The sequence below is a fragment of the Enhydra lutris genome, unplaced genomic scaffold (genome assembly GCF_002288905.1).
Source record: "Enhydra lutris kenyoni isolate GAN:26980312 unplaced genomic scaffold, ASM228890v2 scaffoldscaffold39, whole genome shotgun sequence".
In the NCBI taxonomy this organism is placed as follows: domain Eukaryota; kingdom Metazoa; phylum Chordata; class Mammalia; order Carnivora; family Mustelidae; genus Enhydra; species Enhydra lutris.
In genome coordinates, this window is record NW_019154123.1 from 24,611,714 (window position 1) to 24,632,199 (window position 20,486).

General features: G+C 36.8%; 1 protein-coding gene across 1 annotated transcript in view; it reads left to right on the top strand.

Annotated features, from left to right (window-relative positions):
* Positions 1-20,486, top strand: part of LOC111155066 (disrupted in renal carcinoma 2) — a 69,439-nt gene that overhangs the window by 21,380 nt on the left and 27,573 nt on the right. The window contains exons 3-5 of the mRNA XM_022515097.1: positions 4,326-4,591; positions 10,822-10,951; positions 16,088-16,196. Of these exons, the coding sequence (XP_022370805.1) occupies positions 4,326-4,591; positions 10,822-10,951; positions 16,088-16,196 (505 nt within the window). The remainder of the gene's footprint in view (positions 1-4,325; positions 4,592-10,821; positions 10,952-16,087; positions 16,197-20,486) is intronic.

Below are 20,486 nucleotides of genomic sequence, written 5' to 3' on the forward strand. Positions count from 1 at the left end.
TCTTGTCACACTGCCAAGCTTATATACCTAATTTTTGTTCTAGCATCTGTTTCTAACTACTAATATAATCTAAATCCCAATTTCCATTTCCTCACGAGTCTTAACTTCATCTTTAGAATTCTGCTGAAACTGCTTCTACTCAAATCAGGAATGACCTTCCTTGTTGCCGAATCCAGTGGTTACATTTTAGTTACCAGATGATCTTTCTATATGACTTGACACTATCAGCCGTTCACTCTCCTCTCCTCAAAACCCTTCTCTCTGCTGTGGTACCAGTCTTTGCTCATTCGTTCATTCATTCATTCATTCATTTTTGTCTCTGTAATTGCTCCTTCTTAGCTGTCTTTCTAAACTCCTCTTCCTCTATTTAAAAAATATTGTTATTTTCCAGTGTTTTTTTCCCTAACCCCAATATATTGCTTAGTTCAGACCTCTTTGTTTAGCTTCTGATCTATATTCAACTACTTACTTTACTTTTTTACAGAGTTATGGATGCCTTCCCAATATGCAGTCATTCACCTAGCCATATCTGTTGTATGGCTAAGAACAGTCTTCCAAACCATCCCTTGTTCCATATCCCCACTATTGCTCTTGCCAATACTGCCAAAGGGTCCTTGTCCTGGACTCATGCCTGAGAGTATCCCACTCTGGCTTTCCTTCAGCTTTACTGTTTCCTATGTGCTGAGGAATGTGTAGGGCCAAGGAGATGTGCCCACCCTGCTCATCATGTTCTAGCTACACAGGACTTCGGATGTCCCTGCAACAGGCCTTTTTCTAAGTCTCTTCTATGAGTAGACCCCATTCCTGGTGTGTACTCCCCAGGCTCAAGGAGTCGCCAAGGGGCAGCTGTTTGGAAGAAAGGAAAGCTTGCTGTCAGACCTTCAGGTCCCCATGCATATATGTGACAGTGTTGTAGGCCAGAGCCAGAAGTCAGAAGAGAAGGAGAATATGCAAGGTCCTCCATTAGTACTCTTATCACTGGCTGCACAGACATTAAGGGCAGGACTAATTGTTACCTTATTTTTCTTTATATTCCTGGTACATGCTGATAGGTGATGGTTCAACTACCCGTAAGGACTTTAAGGGCAAGGGCTTTAATTTTATATTCTCATATGCTTACACCTATCACAATGCCTACCCAATACATGTACTTAGTACATGTTTGTCAAATAAGTTAAATAACACAGCTTGTATTGAACCATTTATAATTATTCCATTTCCTTTATTGTCAGTGTAGTTTATTGTAATATTTATATGATTTTAGTCTTATGACTGCCCTTTTTTTTTCCAGAAAAAAAAAAACCTCTAATTTTGTATTATCATTAAATGGGAAAACTAGATTTTAGATATAAAACTGAATTTTATTTTTAAATATATTTTTACAAACTAATTTCATAAAATAGGGTAAGTTAATGGTAGGTAACAGAAAACAGGGTCAGGCAAACATGAAAATCTTGATATAGCAGGACAGTAGTTCTTATAACTAGTTATGTTAATAACTGCCACACCCTGAGGAACTCTAGAATACAAGTACGAGAAAGAACAAGGCTATCTGGAAAATGTAGAGATGCTGGGAAGACAGGGACTGGGTTTCCCTGCCAGGTTTCCCATGAATTCAGAGGGGAACCCAAAGATCCTATGGGTCTAGTTCCACTACTGAGTTCATTTGTGAGCATTGTGTTTGTGCATGATGACTTTTAATATAAAATGCACACAATCATTAGAATAATTTTAAATACCAAATCAGCGTGTTTTAATTCACAAGCTGACTTCACTATGGTAATTCATGTTTTAGGTTGGCCGCCCAAGTTCAGTGATCTTGTGGACTTAGAACCCATCTGAAATGTGCCTAGTGCTTATATACCTACTTCAGATACTATTTTTATCATAAGCTCACACAGTCTGTGACTCACATTTGCTGCTTAAAAAATAGTCTTTTCGGGGTGCCTGGGTGGCTCAGTTGGTTGAGCGTCTGCCTTCGGCTCAGGTCATGATCCCAGGGTCCTGGGATCGAGTACTACCTCATGAGGCTCCTTGCTCAGCGTGGAGACTGCTTCTCCCTCTGCCTGCCAGTCCCCCTGCTGGTGCTCTCTTGCTCTCTCTCTCTCTCTCTAATAAATAAACAAAATCTTAAAAAAAAAAAAAAAAATCTACTCGTGATTCCACTGAGAGGTAACATATAGTTAAGGCACAGCAACAATTTGAGTTTTATGCCTCAATCCTCTCAGGATTCATAATGTTTTATCGTGATTTGTTTTGTTGATAGTTTGTTTCTTCTGTGTTCACTCTCTACTCTTAACATTTTTAGGCATAATAAAATTTACTCATTCCAGTGCTTCTCCTCCTAGATGAGATGAGTCTTTCAGGATCACCTCACTAAAGGTATTAAATATCAAAGCAGTTACTCTGCATGCCATCATGCAGTCTGTTGTGCCATCACAAATCATGAGTAAAACCCCTCAGTGAAAATGAAAGAGTATTTCTGTGATGAAACGCTCTGTTACAGCTTGGGATCTACTGGTGTTTGGAGTAGGAATTTGGTTTCATAAACAGTTTAAATTGTTTTTGTCATCTAGAAAATAGTTCCTCTTTCACAAGAAGATTTTGAAATGTCTTCAGTCTTAATTTGTAGTAGTAATGATTCTTGGAGCTCTTTTTGCCTTCACAATAAGTTTTCCAACATTTACAAAGATTTGAGCAGCCCTAATTCACATATTTCACTTCCCGCTCACTTATGCCTCTGCAGTAAGGCCATACCTCTTCTCATATGCCTGTTTAAAAAACTTTTTCTGAGTCTCTTAAGGTGGCAATTATTTAAAAGGGGGGGGCGGTTTGACCTCATGGTAATTGAATAGCAAAATGGGGGGAAAAGTACTGTCACGTATGTGTCACATACACTGTTCCTTCCCTTTCCTCTGCCTCCAAGCAGGAGAGGTTGACTTGCCTCCCTTTCTTGGATATGCTTTTTGGACTTCTGGCTTCTCTTCCCCTTCAGGGTTCTCTTGAGTGAGAATGTGTATGTTGGAGGTGGAGGGAGCAATGGGAGAAGAGGGTTTGGTTGGCAAGGAACAGGATAGAGCACTAAATAGAATACTAAGAAGAGATGAGCAAGAGAACTACTGGAATAGAAGCAAGAAACTACTCTTTATTAACCCTTGCAATTAAAGCCGCAGAGTATTAGGACTGGAAGGAATGCAGTGCTCCTATAATTACAGTAGTTTAACCCAACAGATACTCAATAAGTGGGTATTGAATGTAGACATATCTCATTTTGCGGGAGAAGAAATGGAATCCCACAAAGATCTGGTGCCCAGAACTGTTCAACTAGTTAGTTGCAGAACTGGACCAGAACCCAAGTACTCCAATTCCTCAACCACTTCCTTTTCTACTAGAAGATACAATAATGATGGTTTTCTTTTTTTAATTCTTTTTAAAATTCCCATCACCTGGCACAGAGTAGGCATGAAATGTTTTATCTCATTTTATTATTATTTCTTTCATCCTGACAAGTGCACTCCTTAATCCCCATCACATATTTCCCCCACCCTCCATCCTTCTCCCCTCTGGTAACCATCAGTTTGTTCTCTATAGCTAAAAGTCTGTTTCTTGGTTTGTCTCTCTTTTTTTCCCCCTCCTCTTGCTCATTTGTTTCTTAAATTCCACATATGAGTGATATCATACGGTATTTGTCTTTCTCTGACTGACTTATTTCACTTAGCGTAATACTGTCTAACTCTACCCATGTCATTGCAAATGGTAAGAATTCATTCATTCCTTTTATGGCTGAATGCTATTTCATTGTACTTTTAAAAATACCATTTTATTTTAATACATTCTGAGCTCAACCTTATTATTTATGTGAGTGGCTGGTGGCACTTACTAGGTCTGTTTATGAGTGGCAATCTAGTAGAAAGAATACAGATATTGGAGTCAACCTGGGTCCAAATCTCCACTTTGCCCATTAGCACTTGGGCAAGTACCTTAATCTTTCTAAACAGAGACTTTAACATCTCAATAAATAAAGCTAATAATAGCTACTACATAGGGTTGTTGTAACAAATGAAACAAGGTTATTTGGCGTGTTTGGTTTGGTGTGTGACCTAAGTCAGAGGTTTCAGTAAATATTTGTGAAATGAATAAGGGGTAACTATTACTGTGTTTGGTCTCCCTCATGGGGAGTCGACATGCTTTACCTGCAGACGTGTCCTGTTTTTTACAGATATGTGTCCTTAATGCCAGAGTTAAACTGCAGTTTGGCTAGCTTCTTCTTGTATAGAAATGTCTGCTTCACCCGCTTCACAGCCTTCCAATTTTTTAAATTCCAGACTAATCCATGGAGGACAGTTGTTGAATGGATTGGCAGGCCCAACGGTGATGAATGCAGCTCCGTTCCTCTCTACGACGTGGTTTTCTGCCGACGAACGGGCCACTGCCACAGCCATCGCATCCATGCTCAGCTATCTTGGTGGAGCATGTGCGTTTTTAGTGGGGCCGCTTGTTGTTCCAGCGCCCAATGGGACGTCGCCTCTTCTTGCTTCGGAGACGAGCAGGACCCACATTAAAGATCTCATAGAGACTGTATTGTATGCAGGTATTTTGCAGTTTATTTTCTTCCCGCTCTACTTTGTCTTTATTCCAGTCCTCTTTACTCAACCCTAAATGCCAGATCACTTCTTATGAAATACTTACGAGGACCAAAATGTACATATGCATGTGTGTGCTTTTCTTGTCATGGAATATGAAGATGCCTTTTTAAAACTTACCCTTTTCAGGAAGTTATTAAGTTTAAAATGTATCATTGCTGCATGGAAGTTTATTTCTTAATTTTACTCTTCCCATCCGTTTACAACTAAGCACTGTAGAACACAATGTCTAGTGTCTTTTGTAGATATCTTATGAGAACAGAAAACTAAATATCATGGTTCACAGTAAATATTTGTCAACCATCTATTGGTAGCCGTTAAGCCCATTTTCTCCCTTGCAATTCCCCCCTCCTCTCTGACCTGGTAAACCCTGGTCATGCACAGTCTACTCTTCTCTTCATTTCCTATCCTCTCTATGTTTACCCTATTAATAAGGGATAGACCCTTCCAAAACATTTTCTTGGTCCTTTCCCTTTATTTCTAGGGTTAAGCCCTACTCCACACTTACATTACAGTCTCGTACACACTCCCTGACCCTGTATGCCTGTTATGTTATTTCCTTCTGCATTCAGAAAACTCTTTGTAAGTTTACATATATACTAAGCACTGTGCCCTAAGCACTGGGAATTGGTAAGATCACTGAGAAGACCATTGCAATACAAATGGATACACAGAGTTTGAGACACCTAATTTGCCTGAGTTTGGAGAAAAGTTGAGGAGGTGTGGAAGGCTTCATTAAGGATGTGATCATTAAAGTTAAGAATTTCATAGGACTTCAGCAAGTGTTCAAGTGAGATAGGGCATTCGGTATAAAAGGAACAGCCACTTCAGGGGCAGATACGGTATGAGAGAGCTCAGTATGTCCAAAGAACTGCACACCATTTCATACGGCTGAAGTAGCGTAAATATGTGTGTGCTTGGGTGTAGGTGACAAGTGGCCAAAAATGAGGCTGGACCATATTATGATGAACTTTGTATTAATTTATTCACTTATTCACTTATGAATATTCACTTATTCATCGAACATATATTTTGACCTCCTATGTATCTGTCCTTGTGCAAGGCACTAATGTAGACATGCTTCCTGCTCTCACAGAACTTACAGTGTCACAAAGGAACAGACAGGAAAACAGTTGTAAAACAGGGTGGTAATTGCTATAGCCAAAGGTTGACAGTTGCTCTGAGACCTCAGGAGGAGAAAGCTCACTTAGATTTTAGAGGCCAAGTAGAGCTTCCTGGAGATGCAGCATCTATGGTGGAGCCTGGGGGATGAGAGGAAGTTAGCCAAATACAGCTGGCAGAGGAAGAACATACTGGAAAGAGAGGGAGCCATGGAGGAGAAGCCTTGTAAGGGATGAGAGCCTGGCATATTCAAGCAATTCAGAGCCCACAGTGGCTTCAGCTTGGTGAGAGTCATGACAGATAATTAGCTAGAGAGGTAAGCCAGACCACACAAGTGTTCTAAGCAGAGCTGATGGGTTTGAAATTCACTAGATTGCAGGCAACGGCCACACTCTGAAGAATTTTACACCAGAGAATTATACAATGAGATTTACATTTCAAAATATGTTTTAGAGGGAATGAAGCAAAAGCAGAGGCTATGGCATATATAAAGCCTTTAAACTGCACCGCCCCCACCAACAACTCCTCTTAAAGAGAAAAAATTGAGGGATACCTCACTGAACTCGGTTGGTGGAGCGTGCAACTCTTGATCTTGGTGTTGTGAGTTTAAGCCCCACATGGGATGTAGAGATTACTTAAAAATAATATATTTATGAATATAAAATAAACAAGTTTTTCTTTGTTTAAAAAATAAAGAAAAAATGAAATTTAAATGTAAATAAGTAAAACTGAAAGCAGTGTCACATAAATTTTAAACTTTATTTTGGTCACATTGTTCTTTTTATTGAAAACTTATACAATAATAGTGTCTTTTAAATGACTGGATTTTAGGCACTATTGGGCAGGTATGAATGCTGTACACCCTTCTGGTTCATGGTTCCAGTGAAGCTGAAGCCTCTACTCAGAGCTTCCCAGTTATTGCTTTAGTGCTTTCATATTTGCCAACCTGCTTTCCTGAGATATTGTCCCATGACCCTTCATTCCATTAAAAACATTTTGCTAGAATTGCCACATTAAAAGATTAATGACTCTTTAGATTATTTAGAAGACATCATAAGAAAAGTAAACTACAGACCCACAGCTCCTGAGCAAAATGCTGGCAAACCAATTCTAATAACATATTAAAAAAGGATTATATACTATGGCCAAATGAGATTTATTCCTAGAATGCAAGGTTGGTTTAACATTTAAGATTCAACTAACATGTATATCAATAGAATAAAGGAGAAAAAAATGTGTGAACATCTTAATAGGGGGAGGGGGAAGCATTTGACAAATCCAACACCCTCTCAAGATAAAAACATTCAACAAATTAGTCAGTAGGAGCTTCCTCAACCTAACAGACGGGATCTATGAAAAACCCACAGAGAAGAGCATATTTAATGGTCAAAGGCTGTAGGCATTTCCCCTGAGATCAGGAATAAGACAAGGATGTCTACTCTTGCCCTGTGTAAACATTATGCTGGAGGTTCTAATCAGGGTCACTAAGTAAGAAAAAGAAAGAAAAAGCCTATAGATTCCAAAAAAGAAGTAAGATGATTTCTGTTGAAAATAGTTTGATCGTAATAGAAAATCCTCCGAAATCCACTATAAAACTACCAGATCTAACAAGTTCAGCAAGAATAAACAAGTTCATCCTAAAAACACAGATTTTAGGTGCAAGAAAATGTGTTGTATTTCTTTCTATACATTAGCAATGAACAATCCGAACATGAAATTAGGAAGACAATTCAATTTACAATAGCCTCAAAAAGAATACAATATTTAGGAATAACTTTAACAAAATAAATATAAAACTTGCTTTCTGAAAACTGTGAAACACTGTTGAAAAAAATTACAGAAGACTTAAGAAATGGAGACATCCCATATCGTGAGTGGAGAAGTTTAATATTGTGAATATGGTACTATTCCCCAAATTGATCTTTACATTCAGTACAATCCATCTACCTTTGTTGCAGAAATTGATAAAGCTGATCCCAAAATTTATATGGAAATGCAAGGGACTCAGAATAGCCAGAGCAGTCTTGAAAAAGAACAAAGCAGGAGAACTCATACTTCCCAATTTTAAAACTTACTACAAACTCAGCTTCACTAATTAAGACAGCAGGGTATTGGTATAAGGATAGGCATAAGTCAATGGAACGGAAGTGAGATTCCGAAAAATGAACCATTACATTTACGGTCGACTAACTTTTCATAAGAGTACCGAGACAATTCAGGCCACCTGGCTGGCTCTTAGAAGAGCATGCAAATCTTGATCCTGGTGTCATGAGTTCAAACCCCATATGGGGTGTAGAGATAAACTTAAAAAAAAAAAAATGAGTAAGAAGACAATTCAATGGGGAAAGAATAGTATTTTCAACAAATGTTGTTGAAGTAACTAGATGTCCATATATAAAAGAATCCATTTGAACCCCTTCCTTACATCATACATAAAAATGAATGCAAAATGGATTATAATCCTAATGTAAGAGCAAATACTAAAAACTCTTAGAAGAAAGCATAGGAGTAAATCTTTGTGACCTTGGATTAGGTCTGAAATCTTAAAAGCACAAGGGGCAAAAGAAAAAAAAACAGATAAACTGGATTTCATCAAAATGAAAAACTTTTGTGTATCAAAGGATACCCATCAACAAAGTGAAAAGACAACCCACTTTGGGAATGGGAGAAAATAGTTGCAAATCATATATCTGATAAAGGACTTATACCCAGAATATATAAAGAACGCTCACAGCTCAACAAAAAGATAACCATATTAGAAAATGGGCAAGGGACTCAAATTTATCCATAGAAGATATACGTATGGCCAAGCCCATGAAAGATGCTTGTCGTCATTAGTCATTAGGGAAATACAAATTAAAACCATAATGATATACACTTCACATCCAGTAGGATGGCTGTCATCAATAAAATAGGATGAGTTGCCTGGCTGGCTTGGTTGGTAGAACATGTGACTCTTGTTCTCGGTCATGAGTTCAAGCCCCACACTGGGTATAGAGATTACTTAAGAAAATAAAATCTTTCAGGGGGCACCTGGGGTGGCTCAGTCAGTTAAGCGTCTGATTCTTGGTTTCAGCTCAGGTCATGATCGCAGGGGTATACGATTGAGCCCTACACTGGGTTCTGCATGGGAGCAGTCTGCTGGAGATTCTCTCTTCCTATCTGTCTCCCTTTTCCCCTCCCCCTACTTGTGCTCGCTCTCTCTCTCTCTCTCTCTCTCTCCTCTCTCTCTCTCTCAAGTACATAAATTTTTAAAAAGTAAAAATCTTTTTTAAAAAATGGTAAATAAATGTTGGTGAACAAGTGGAGAACTTGGAATCTTCATATATTTCTAGTAGGAAAGTAAAATGGCATAACCACTTTGGTTCTTCAAAGTGTTAAACATATATTATCATATGACCTAGCAACTGCATTTCTAGGTATATACCCAAATGCAGTAGAAACACATCCATGCAAAAATTTGTATGCAAATGTCCATAGTAGCAACATTCATAATAGCCAAAAAGTGGAAATAATCCAAATATCTATCAATTTAAGTGGATAAAAAATGTGCTTTATCCATTATATGGAATATCATTTGGCAACAGAAAAGAATATAAGTATTGATACATGCTCCAACATGGTTGAACCTTGAAAACATGTTAAATGAAAGATGCAGGCCAAAAAGACCACGTGTGATTCCATTTATGTGAGATGTCCATTCTACTCAAATCCAGGGAGACTGAAAGACTAAAGCGTGGTTGCTTGGGTTTGGGAGATTTGGGGGTTGGGGGGGGTGGGTAATAGGTACAGAGGTTTTTTTGGAGAGGATTAAAAAGTCCTAAAATTTATTGTGGTGATGAATTGTGCACTGAATTGTGCACTTTAAGTGTGTGAGTTCTGTGTTGTGCAAATTATCTCTCTGAAGTTGTTTACAAAAGTGCCAGTAGAGAGAGTACGAACAAGGCAATCCCAGAAGAAGAAATACAAATGGCTGATAAGTATATGGAAGGTGCTCATTCATTGTTGTTAATTAGAAGATCTGTAAATTAAAACAGTTCATTAACTTCTTATTGCTCCTCAGACTGACAAGAACAAAGAAATTATCTATGGTTAAGTGTCTTATAGGAATATTATACCTTTTGCTAAGAATATAGCCCTAGAATTGTAATTAATATTATCCAACTGAGCAGACTCTAGAAATCACTCAGTCCAATCCCTTTATTGACAGCAAAGAATAAAGGATTCATTCAAATTAAAAGTTAATTAATGGCATAGGCAGTCTACACTCCAAGTTTCCTAACTTTTCTTTTGGGAGTCACGCTTTTCTACTAAATTGGATACAACAAAAGCTGGGACTGAGAAGTGCCAGAACTCTGGGGGGAATGATCAGGATTCCTAGGATCTTTTTCTTATTAATGGTACCAAATTAAGGTTGTGGATGTTCATTTTACTTGTAATTGTTTAGTATTTTACAATAGCTAGGCTTTTTATTCATTAAATTTTGCTTTCTGCTTCTTGGTTTCTTATTTTTGGATGCTTTCCTGTTTTGTTCAAATTCCCCATACAGCCTGTAAATTGAGTCTGTCCTACACTGTGTTTTGGAATATCCCTTTTTTTTTTTGATGGATAATCTTTGGAAATATGTTTTGGAATATCCAGTCATTGATTAAATAAACCTTCTCCTATCCTGTTACTATAGTTTCTGTTTCATACTTTCTTTCTGAGTACCATACTTACTAGACAATCATCTTAGATCCGTTTCAAAATCTGATACTACAATTTTGTGGTTTCTCATGTTTTTTCCTGAGAATAACATTTGTTTCTTCCTCAAACTTCTCATCTATGTAATGTACCGTAGTATAACTTCTTACCTGTGACTTGCTGAAATTTATATCTTTAAATATCTATTTTTTTTTTCACAGGACAACTAATTTTGCTAGGTACTATATTTTGCTTATCTTTTTGTGCCTAGATCTTAGTAAACAATTTGTTAGATAAATACTTGAAACGTTGAACTTTTATGTTGTCTGGTTAACATTTTATTCTTTTTTTTTTTTTCCTCCCCTGTCCCCAGAATTTGGAGTTGTCTGCTTACTATTTTCCGCAACACTAGTTTATTTCCCACCCCGGCCTCCACTTCCTCCCAGTGTTGCTGCAGCTAGCCAGCGGCTGAGTTATCGGCGGAGCTTTTGTAGATTATTAAGGTAAATATACTTTGAATTTCTGAGTGGTTTTGACTAGTACCTTCAAGATAATTTCACATTTATTTAAGATAATTTAGCATGATAATTTTTCAGCAACCCATTAATCAGGTTACAAATAACTGATAAAATACTGATTAAATATTTTAGAGGGGTTTCCTATCAGAAATCTATTTTTAATATTTGTTTATTTGAGAGAGAGAGAGAAAGCACACATGCATGCATGGTGGGGGTGGGGTGGAAGGAGAGAGAGAAAGAATTCCCAAGCCAACTCCAGGCAGAATGTGGAGCCCATTGTGGGGCTAGATCTCAAGACCCATGAGATCATGACCTGAGCCAAAATCAAGAGTCAGAGGCTTAACTGATTGAGCCACTCAGGCACCCCTATCAGATATCTGTTTTTAAAAATCACCAAAAACGGGCGTCTGGGTGGCTCAGTCAGTTAAGCATCTGCCTTTGGTTCGGGTCATGATCCCAGGCTCCTGGGATTGAGCCCCACCTTGCCTTGGGCTCCTTACTCAGTGGGGAGTCTGCTTCTCCCTCTCCTTCTGCCCCCCACCCTGCTCATGCTTACTCTCTCTCAAATTAATAAATAAAAACTAAAAAAAATTTTTTTTAAATAAAAAATTGGTTTTCTTTTTGTAGAGGAATCCAAACCACTTCATTGCTGGCCAAAGTGATAACTCAGATCTGTGGGGAAAAAAATTTTTTAATGTTTATTGGACATTTAATTCTGATTTTGGGTAACTAGTTCTTTTATTCCTTTTTTGACTGATAAGAAGAAACCTCCTATAAAATTTACTATGTATTTGTTGAACATATCCCTTAATATTGTCCACTTAATTGTCTAAAAAATTTTTTTACACAGCGTTCATTTTGCTCTGCTGCAACAAATTGCAGTTGCCATTCATTGTAAAATTTGCAGTGTATTTTCTTCTACTCCCTAATTTTTTCTTCATAAATATTCAAATAAGCAAATTACAAAGTTATATCTGTGTAGAAAAAAAGTAATGAGAACTGAGTCAGTTCATTGACACCAAGATCAGTGACTGGTTATAATACTAGAAACAACACATGCTACACCCAGCACATTACAATAAAATCTTACCCAATGCAGCAGTTAAAGTGAAATGTAGTCCTACAAAAAAATAAAGTTGTGGTTAATAGGGAAGTACTTTTCACCGCTTCTGTTTTTAAATTTGGTTTAAATTAATTACAATGAAATAAAATGAAAAATTCGGTTTCTCCATTGTACTAGCCACATTTCAAATGTTCAAAAGCCACATGTGGCTGGTGCCTACCAAGTTAGCATAGCTAGGTAACATTATTTTTCAAACTTTGGTTCACAGCCACCTAATTTAGTAGGTAGACCATCTTTAAAAAAAAAAAAAAAGGTAGAATGAAATAAGCTAGAATGGAAATATTGTATCACATGTAGTAAGGGTACATAGTTTTTGTTTCAGAATGTATGTATGTATGTATATGTGGGGAGATCACAATGTAAAAATATACTACTTTGGAATACAGCAAAAAGTTTTTAAAAATCACATCTCTGTAGCATGTAGAATATTGCCTTCCACATAATAGGCAAATAAAAATATTTGTTAAATTGGATAGTGACCAGTGGCACATACGTGTAGGTGATTGTTCAAAATGATAGTTTTTTTTATTTAATGCTATTTAAGTTCTTCCCTGCGCAGCACCAGAGTTTAGATAGCAATCAGGAAAGGTAGATTAGGTCATACTATGCCAGGCTAATAATTTGGACTAGTCTGTGGAAAATGAGAAGTCACTGAAGAACGAGTTATGTAAAAAATTGTTCTGACAAGGAAAAACAACATAAAATTATCACTGTCACCACAGTAAATGCCCTGTGTTTGCTTCTAATTACTCTAGAGTCAAGATCTCTATTCTCTGTTAAAACCATAGAGTATAAGATCTTTCCTCTCTATAAAACACCCTTTTCACCAATGCCTAACTTTCCTTCATTTCTTCCATTATTTGTTATGTCTGCAGAATTGCCCCTAGGGGAAGCCTCTCTAGGGAAGTTCTTTGGACCTGCCATGCCCCCCGCCCGAGCCTATCAATGTAATTTTCTCTGGCCCTTCAAAGGATGCCTGAATAATTGTAGATTCACATGCAGTTGTAGGAAATAATACAGAAGGATAACATGGGCTCTTTATGCAGTTTCCCCCAGTGATAACAACTTAAAAAACAGTTGTACAATATCACAGCTAGAAAATTAACATTGGTAGTCACAATAAAGAACATTTCCATCATCACAAGGATCCCGTTTTTTGTTCTTTTGTAGCCACGTCTACATCCCTTCCACTCTACAGGCAAACACAGATTTGTTCTCCATTACTATAATGTCGCTTCAAGAACGTTATATATGGGCGCCTGGGTGGCTCAGATGGTTAAACGTCTGCCTTGGGCTCAGGTCATGGTCCTAGAGTCCTGGGATGGAGTCCCGCATCAGGCTTGTTGCTCAGTGGGGAGCCTGTGTCTCCCTCTGCCTCTCTCTCTCTTTCTCTTATGAATAAATAAATTAAATCTTGAACAAAGAAAAAAGAATGTTATGTAAATGGAATAGTATAGTACTTAAATTTGGGAATTGGCTTTAAAAAAAAAGAGAGAGAGAGAGAGTCAAACCAGAAAACTGACTCTTAACTGTAGAGAACAAACTGAGGGTTGCTGGAAGGGAAGCATGCAGGGAATAGGTAAAATGGGTGATGGGTTAAGGAGGGCACTTTTAGTGATGAGCGCTGAGCGTTGTGTGTAAGTGATGAATCACTAAATTCTACATCGGAAACTAATATTACACTGTTAACTAACTGGAATTTAAGTAAAAACTTTTTATTTTTTTTATTTATTTATTTTTTTATTTCAAAGATTTTTTACTGTGGTATATTAGTTGTTAATGCTCAAAAAAAAAAAAGACATACATATAAATATACACACACCCCCCACATGTTTTCAAATAAAAACTATCAAACAATACTAACACCAAAACTTATTTGGCTAGCAATATAAGCAGGCAATCTGAGATTGATCTAAGTTTGGTGACTCAGATTTAATAATACCTATTTAATGACATAATATTTTTTTTCCATTTTTTTTAATTTTATTTTTTATAAACATATAATATATTTTTAAGTAAAAACTTTTTAAAAAGCCTGTTTCTCTGGAGAGTCAACTAGGTTGTTTTGTGTATCCATAGCTACTCCTTTTTCTTGCCGAATACTATGGTGTAGCTGTACAGTTTAACTGTTCACCTGTTGAAGGACATCTGTGTTAATTCTAGGGGTGTTTTGGCAATTACAAATAAACATTCATATGCAGGTTTTTGTGGGGACATAAGTTTTCATTTCTCTGGGATAAATGCCCAGGACTGCAATTGCTGGATTATGTAGTGGTTGCATATTTAGGTTTTTTTTTGTTTGTTTGTTTTTTTAAAGCCTGCCAGCCTATTTTCCAGAACGGCTATATCATTTTTCATTACTGTAAGCAATACACAAGTTATCTAGTTTCTGTGCATCTTTACCAGACTTTGGTGTTATCACTTGGTTTTTGTTTTAGCCGTTTTGATAGTTATGTAGAAAAGTACAATCTCTGTACAGGGCAGTTGGAATTATCTATTGAAGTTACAAATACACATATTCTTCTGACGTGGCAGTTGCCCATATGTACTAGTGCACATGTGAAATGACTATTAAGAGCAAAGGAATAAAAATATATATGTGTGTGTGTGTGTGTGTGTGTGTGTGTGTGTATAATATCTTTATATATTATATGTGTAATAAAATACAGATCTCTCAGTGAGGGCTGGTTAAATAAATTGTGATTTAGCAACATAGTAGAGTACTACGCAGCTCTGAAAGAGAATAAGGAAACTCTTTATTGACTATGGAAGAGTTCTAAGACTTATTAAGTTAAACTGAGGGTTTTGGAGGGGTGCGGGTGGGGGTTGGGTGAGCCTGGTGGTGGCTATTAAGGAGGGCACGTATTGCATGGAGCAGTGGGTGTGGTGCATAAACAATGAATCTTGGAACACTGAAAAAACAAAAATTAAAAAAAAAAGTAAAATTCAGCAAATGGTTGCAATATGGTACCATTTATATAGAAAGATTGGGGAAAGAATATATACACACACACACACAGTTGAGAATATATATATTAATATGTACATATCTATAATATATATACAAATTTATATAAAGAGTATACAAATTTTTATATATAATAAATTATAAGTAAGTACAAATTTATGATAATATATAAACTCTTATATAAGAATATAATATATAGGGGCACCTGGGTGGCTCAGTGGGTTGGGGCCTCTGCCTTCGGCTTAGGTCATGATCTTAGGTCCTGGGATCGAGCCCCACATTGGGCTCTCTGCTCAGTGGGAGCCTGCTTCCCCCTCTCCCTCTACCTACCTCTCTGCCTACTTGTGATCTCTGTCAGGTAAATAAATAAAATATTTTTTTAAAAAGAATATAAGATATAAATTTATATAATATATAATATACACATTTGTATATATATATAAGCTTGTATATTTCTAACTGTTTCTGGGAGTTACCCAAGAAAGTGCTAACGCTGGTAATTGTGGGAAGAGAGGAATGGGGTAAGAGGGACATGTTTTCCCCATATTTTTATACTTTCTGGTTTTGAGCCATTTGCATTGTATTGCCTATTAAAAATCATTGACTAATTCAGACTTTAATAGCAATAAAATAAAAATTAAAACTGCTCTCTGAAAATAATAAAACTAGCAAATTATGTATTTCTTTTTAAGCTTTGATTTTTTTTTTCCCTCCACCTCGTTCAATGGAGAATAATTTATCCTTTCAAGTAAAAGCTTTTTTTAACTGTACCTACCTATTTACTCTATGAAATAATGTTGGTAATTCATTTATATAATGAACACTGACAACTTTAAACAATATAAACGAAAAGGATTTTTGTAAAAAACAAAAAATTTAAAGAACTTTGAATTTATTAAGAAATTGACAAATATTTTCTATTTATGTTCTCGTGTTCTAGTTTCCAAAGGACTTACATTTTTCATGAGTAAGAATTTAAAATCAAGATTTTGAATCTGTAATAATATTTTCTTTTACTTCTCTTTTACAGCAACATGAGATTTTTGATGATTGCTTTAGCGTATGCCATACCGCTTGGTGTATTTGCTGGTTGGTCTGGAGTTCTGGACTTAATTTTAACACCAGCGCATGTCAGCCAGGTAAACATTTTATTTCTTTATATGTTATAGGTATTTTTAGTTCATTTAAATTATAAATATTGTCTGTATGTCTTGGTTTAAACTTCAGGCCTGGGTAAAACATTATCTGATACCATTTTTGCAAAAGCAAAATCCTTAGGAGATAGTTAAAAATAATACTGATTTTCTTCCTGGATTTTGTTAACAGCCATGAACTTTACATTTATTGCCTGCTGTTAATGATATTAATAAACAGAAAAATAGAGGAGGAAAGCTTCTTTTTGTTGACTGCATCCTAATGTTGCTTCACAGTTTATAAAGACTTAAGATCCCATCGTCATATATATGGCTACTTTGTCATTTTAATTTCTCACTCTCTCTAGTCTGAGAATCTCATTTCTTTAAAAGTAACCATTTCACCTATGTGCTTCAGGCCGTGTATTCCTTCTCCTCACTTGCAGGTAGCATGGTAGAAAGGAGCAGAGGGCTTCGAAGGGGCAAATGGAGGGAAGTCCAGCACACGGACATGCCATCCCACTGTATGAATGAGCAGCGATCTGTCCATTCTGCTTATGATGAACATTTGGATTGTGTACGGTTTTTGACTGTCACAAACAAGGTGTAGGAATGTTCTCGTACACTCTTGAGGCACCTCTATACATATTTCTGTTTGGATATCTAGCTAGGAATAGAATTACTGGTTATGGAATATGCCTGGTTTAATAGATGATCCCAAACTTCCCCAAAGTGGTTGTATCAGTTTATAGTCCTACCAGCAGGAGGTGATGTTTCTCATTGCTCCACATCTTCACCAACACTTGGCAGTGTTAGTCTTTTTAAAGTTAGAAATGCTAATGGCTGTGCAGTTAAATGCCATTGCAGTGATATCTTTTTAAGTGTTTGTTGAACATTTGAATATCCTTTCTTGTGACACACTTGTTCAAGTCTCTTGCCCACTCTTGGACTGCCTTTTTCTTACTGATTGTGCAGAAGGGGCCTCCCCAGAAGACTATGACTATGTGGGGTCCTCAGCAAGTCTTGGCTGAGAGATGGACTGCACATATAAAGGGCAAATCTCCCAGAGGCTTAACGGAAAGATGGCTAGGAGGTGTAAAGCAGAACAAATAGAGTAGAGGGCAAGCAGTGCTGGGCGCTTAGATTCTCACTCAGCTGGAATGGTAAGACCTCATTAATGCCTTGTTAATACACTTGGGCTTCTTCTGAGACACAAGAATCTAGGCCAGAGTTTAGAATCAAGAACCATACTCTAAATAAAATAAGGCCTGTTCTACTTAGACCCACAGTACACAAGCCCTGACAAAAATCGGCTGAGGAGACAATTTGGAGATTGAGTCCTACCAAGTGAGGGGAGCTTATAAAACACTTTGGTTTCTACTTACCTACCTTAATAAAACACAAAAGTAAGCCTGTACAAGTTCAAGGTGATCAGTTATTAATTGAACTGCGGACTAACACAAAATGCAAAAATGAACCATTTTAGAGAAAGATAAAAGGATCCAGAATCTTTATATTGTGTCATCCATGGCATGTACCCTACTGTTAAGAGAAAAAAAAATTAGACAGACAGGAAAATGTGACCCATATTTATAATGAGGAAGTACTGAATAGAAACCAACTCAGAGGTACACGTTGAATGTAGCACAGAAATGCAGGAGAGAGAAATCTTTGCTTGCTTGAAGTTTATTTATATATATATATAATAAATATACCATACATACCATATTGGACAGTGCAGATCAGAACATTTCTGTCATCATAGAAAGCACCGTTGGATAGGTTTATCATTATTCCTTTGACATTTAAACCTAGAATTGAATTTTGTGCTTGTTATAAGGTAGGAGTTCAGTTTCTTTTTTTTCCCATGTAGGTATCCATTAACCTGGTATCAGTTTTTGAAAAGATCGTGCTTTTCTCTTTGCTCTCTAGTGTCATCTTTGTCATATTGAAGTGCCCTTATATGCACAGATGCATTTCTAAACTTTTTTCCCTCTAGTTTATTTGCCTATCTCTTATCACTTTTATCTACCCAAGTGTCTCAAGTATTTTAGTGTTATAATAAACTTTGGTATTTTGTAGAATAAATACACCCCTTTATTGGGATTTTGGCTAGAAATTTTTGAATGTCTAAGGTCAGTTCAAGAATTAACTTCTTTGTAATTAACTTCTTTGTGAGCCATATATTACATTTATTAATATATTCCCCTATGTTATCTTCTACAACTACATTGTCTGGTAAAATGGCTACTGGCCAACTTGTGTCTATTTAATTTGAAATTTAAATTAGTTGTGGGGCACCTGGCTGGCTCAGTCAGTTAAGCATCTGCCTTCAGCTCAGGTCATGATCCCGGGGTCCTAGGATCGAGCCCCACGTTGTGCTCCCTGCTCAGTGGGGAGTCTGCTTCTCCCTTTGCCCCTCCCCCTGCTCGTGCTCTCTCTCTCTCTCGCTCTCAAATAAATAAATAAAATCTCTTTTAAAAAAAAGAAATTTCAATTAGTTGAAATGAAATAAAATAAAAATTAACTTTCTTAGGTTCTATTTTTTCTAATTTCTTTTGGAGACTCTCTATATGTTATACTTTCACATTATATGCCCTATGTCTCTTAATCTCTTTTCTGAATTTTCTATCCTTTTGCCTTTCTCTGCTTCAGACTGGCTGTTTCATCTAGCCTTTCTTTCAACTCACTGTTTCAGTTTTCAGCTCTAATATTTTTGTTAAACTCATCTATAAGTTGTTAATTTCACTTGTGTTCTGAAGTTATAACATTTTTATTTGATTCTTTTTCATAGTTTACAAATTTCTATAGAAGTGCTCAATCTTTTACTTTTTTGAATTATTAAAAATAGTTCCTTAAGTCTCATAATTTCTTGATCTGGATCCCCTGTGGGTCTGTTTATATTTGTGGTATCCATTTATGTTTTCTTACCGCCTTATGAGGTATGCCTTTATTTTTGACTGAGTGCCAGACATAGTATATAAAAAATTGTAGAGCTCACTTAAGCATCGAGATGATGTTATTTAACCCTAGAAAAAACTATGTTTTTTCTTACAGGACTCTAGGAATCCAGTTTTAGGAATTGAGATAACTGCGTTTCAGTCCCACAAAATACTATTCTATTTTGAGTGTGTGGTATCTTAGGTATAGCCCTTCAAAGTCACCATCTAAAGGCTGAGGTTTCAGGGCACCTGGGTGGCCCAGTCGGTTAAGTGTCTGCCTTTGCCTCAGGTCGTGATCCCATATCCACGTCAGGCTCCCTGCTCAGCGGGGAGCCTGCTTCTCCCTCTCTCTCTGCTGCTCCCCCTGCTTGTGTTCTCATGCACTCTGTCAAGTAAATAAATAAATAAATCTTTAAAAAATAAAAATAAAGGTTGGGGTTTTTTTACAAGGCCACCCACCCTACAATAGGCCCTAAAGTCAATTTTTTTTTTCTTTCCGAGGCAAGTATTCCAAGCATGCTCAGTTCCAAGAAAGAAGAGTGTAGCACCCATTTATTTATTTTTTTCATTTATTATATATTTATTCAGCCCTCTATTTAAAAATTTTATTATTTATCCATTTTTGGGGAAGTATAGTTGACACACAATGTTACATTAGCTTCAGGTGTACAACATAGTGATTCAGCAAGTCAGTACATTATGCTCTGTTCACCACAAGCTCCCATCTGTCACCATACCACACTATTATAGTACCATTGGCTATATTCCCTATTGTAGCACCCATTTAAAAATTCTGATTTTGCAGATTTTATGCTTCTCATTATAAATCTCGAGACACCCTTTCAAGTGTCTTTCTCTGTATTAACTCTGAGAGACAAGAAGTCACACCAGGTATTAAATAAAGTGAAATTTAAAATTAAATGAGGAAGAACGAGGCACTTGGATGGATCAGATAAGAGACCGACTCTCAGTTTCAGCTGAGGGTCATGTTATTGGAGTCATGGGATCGAGCCCTGAGTCAGGCTCTGCACTCAGTAGGGAGTCTGCTTAAGATTCTGTCTCTCCCTTTCCCTTGCCCCCCACCTCTGCACTCAGTCTCTCTAAAATACATCTTATTTAAGAATTAAAGAAAAATTATAATAAATTAGTGTGTAGAATATTATTAACTAAAGCAAATGTCATGAACAAAGGAAGCAGAAAAGCACCACTGGCCTGAAAGAACCAGGATTACTACAGTTGGGTGCACAGTAGTTCTTCACCTGACACAAGGCCCCACTCACCCAGGGGATAGATGGAAATGTTTGGGAGGGCCTAATAGCATTAAGTGGGCCTTAGACAATGGATACTTAATGCT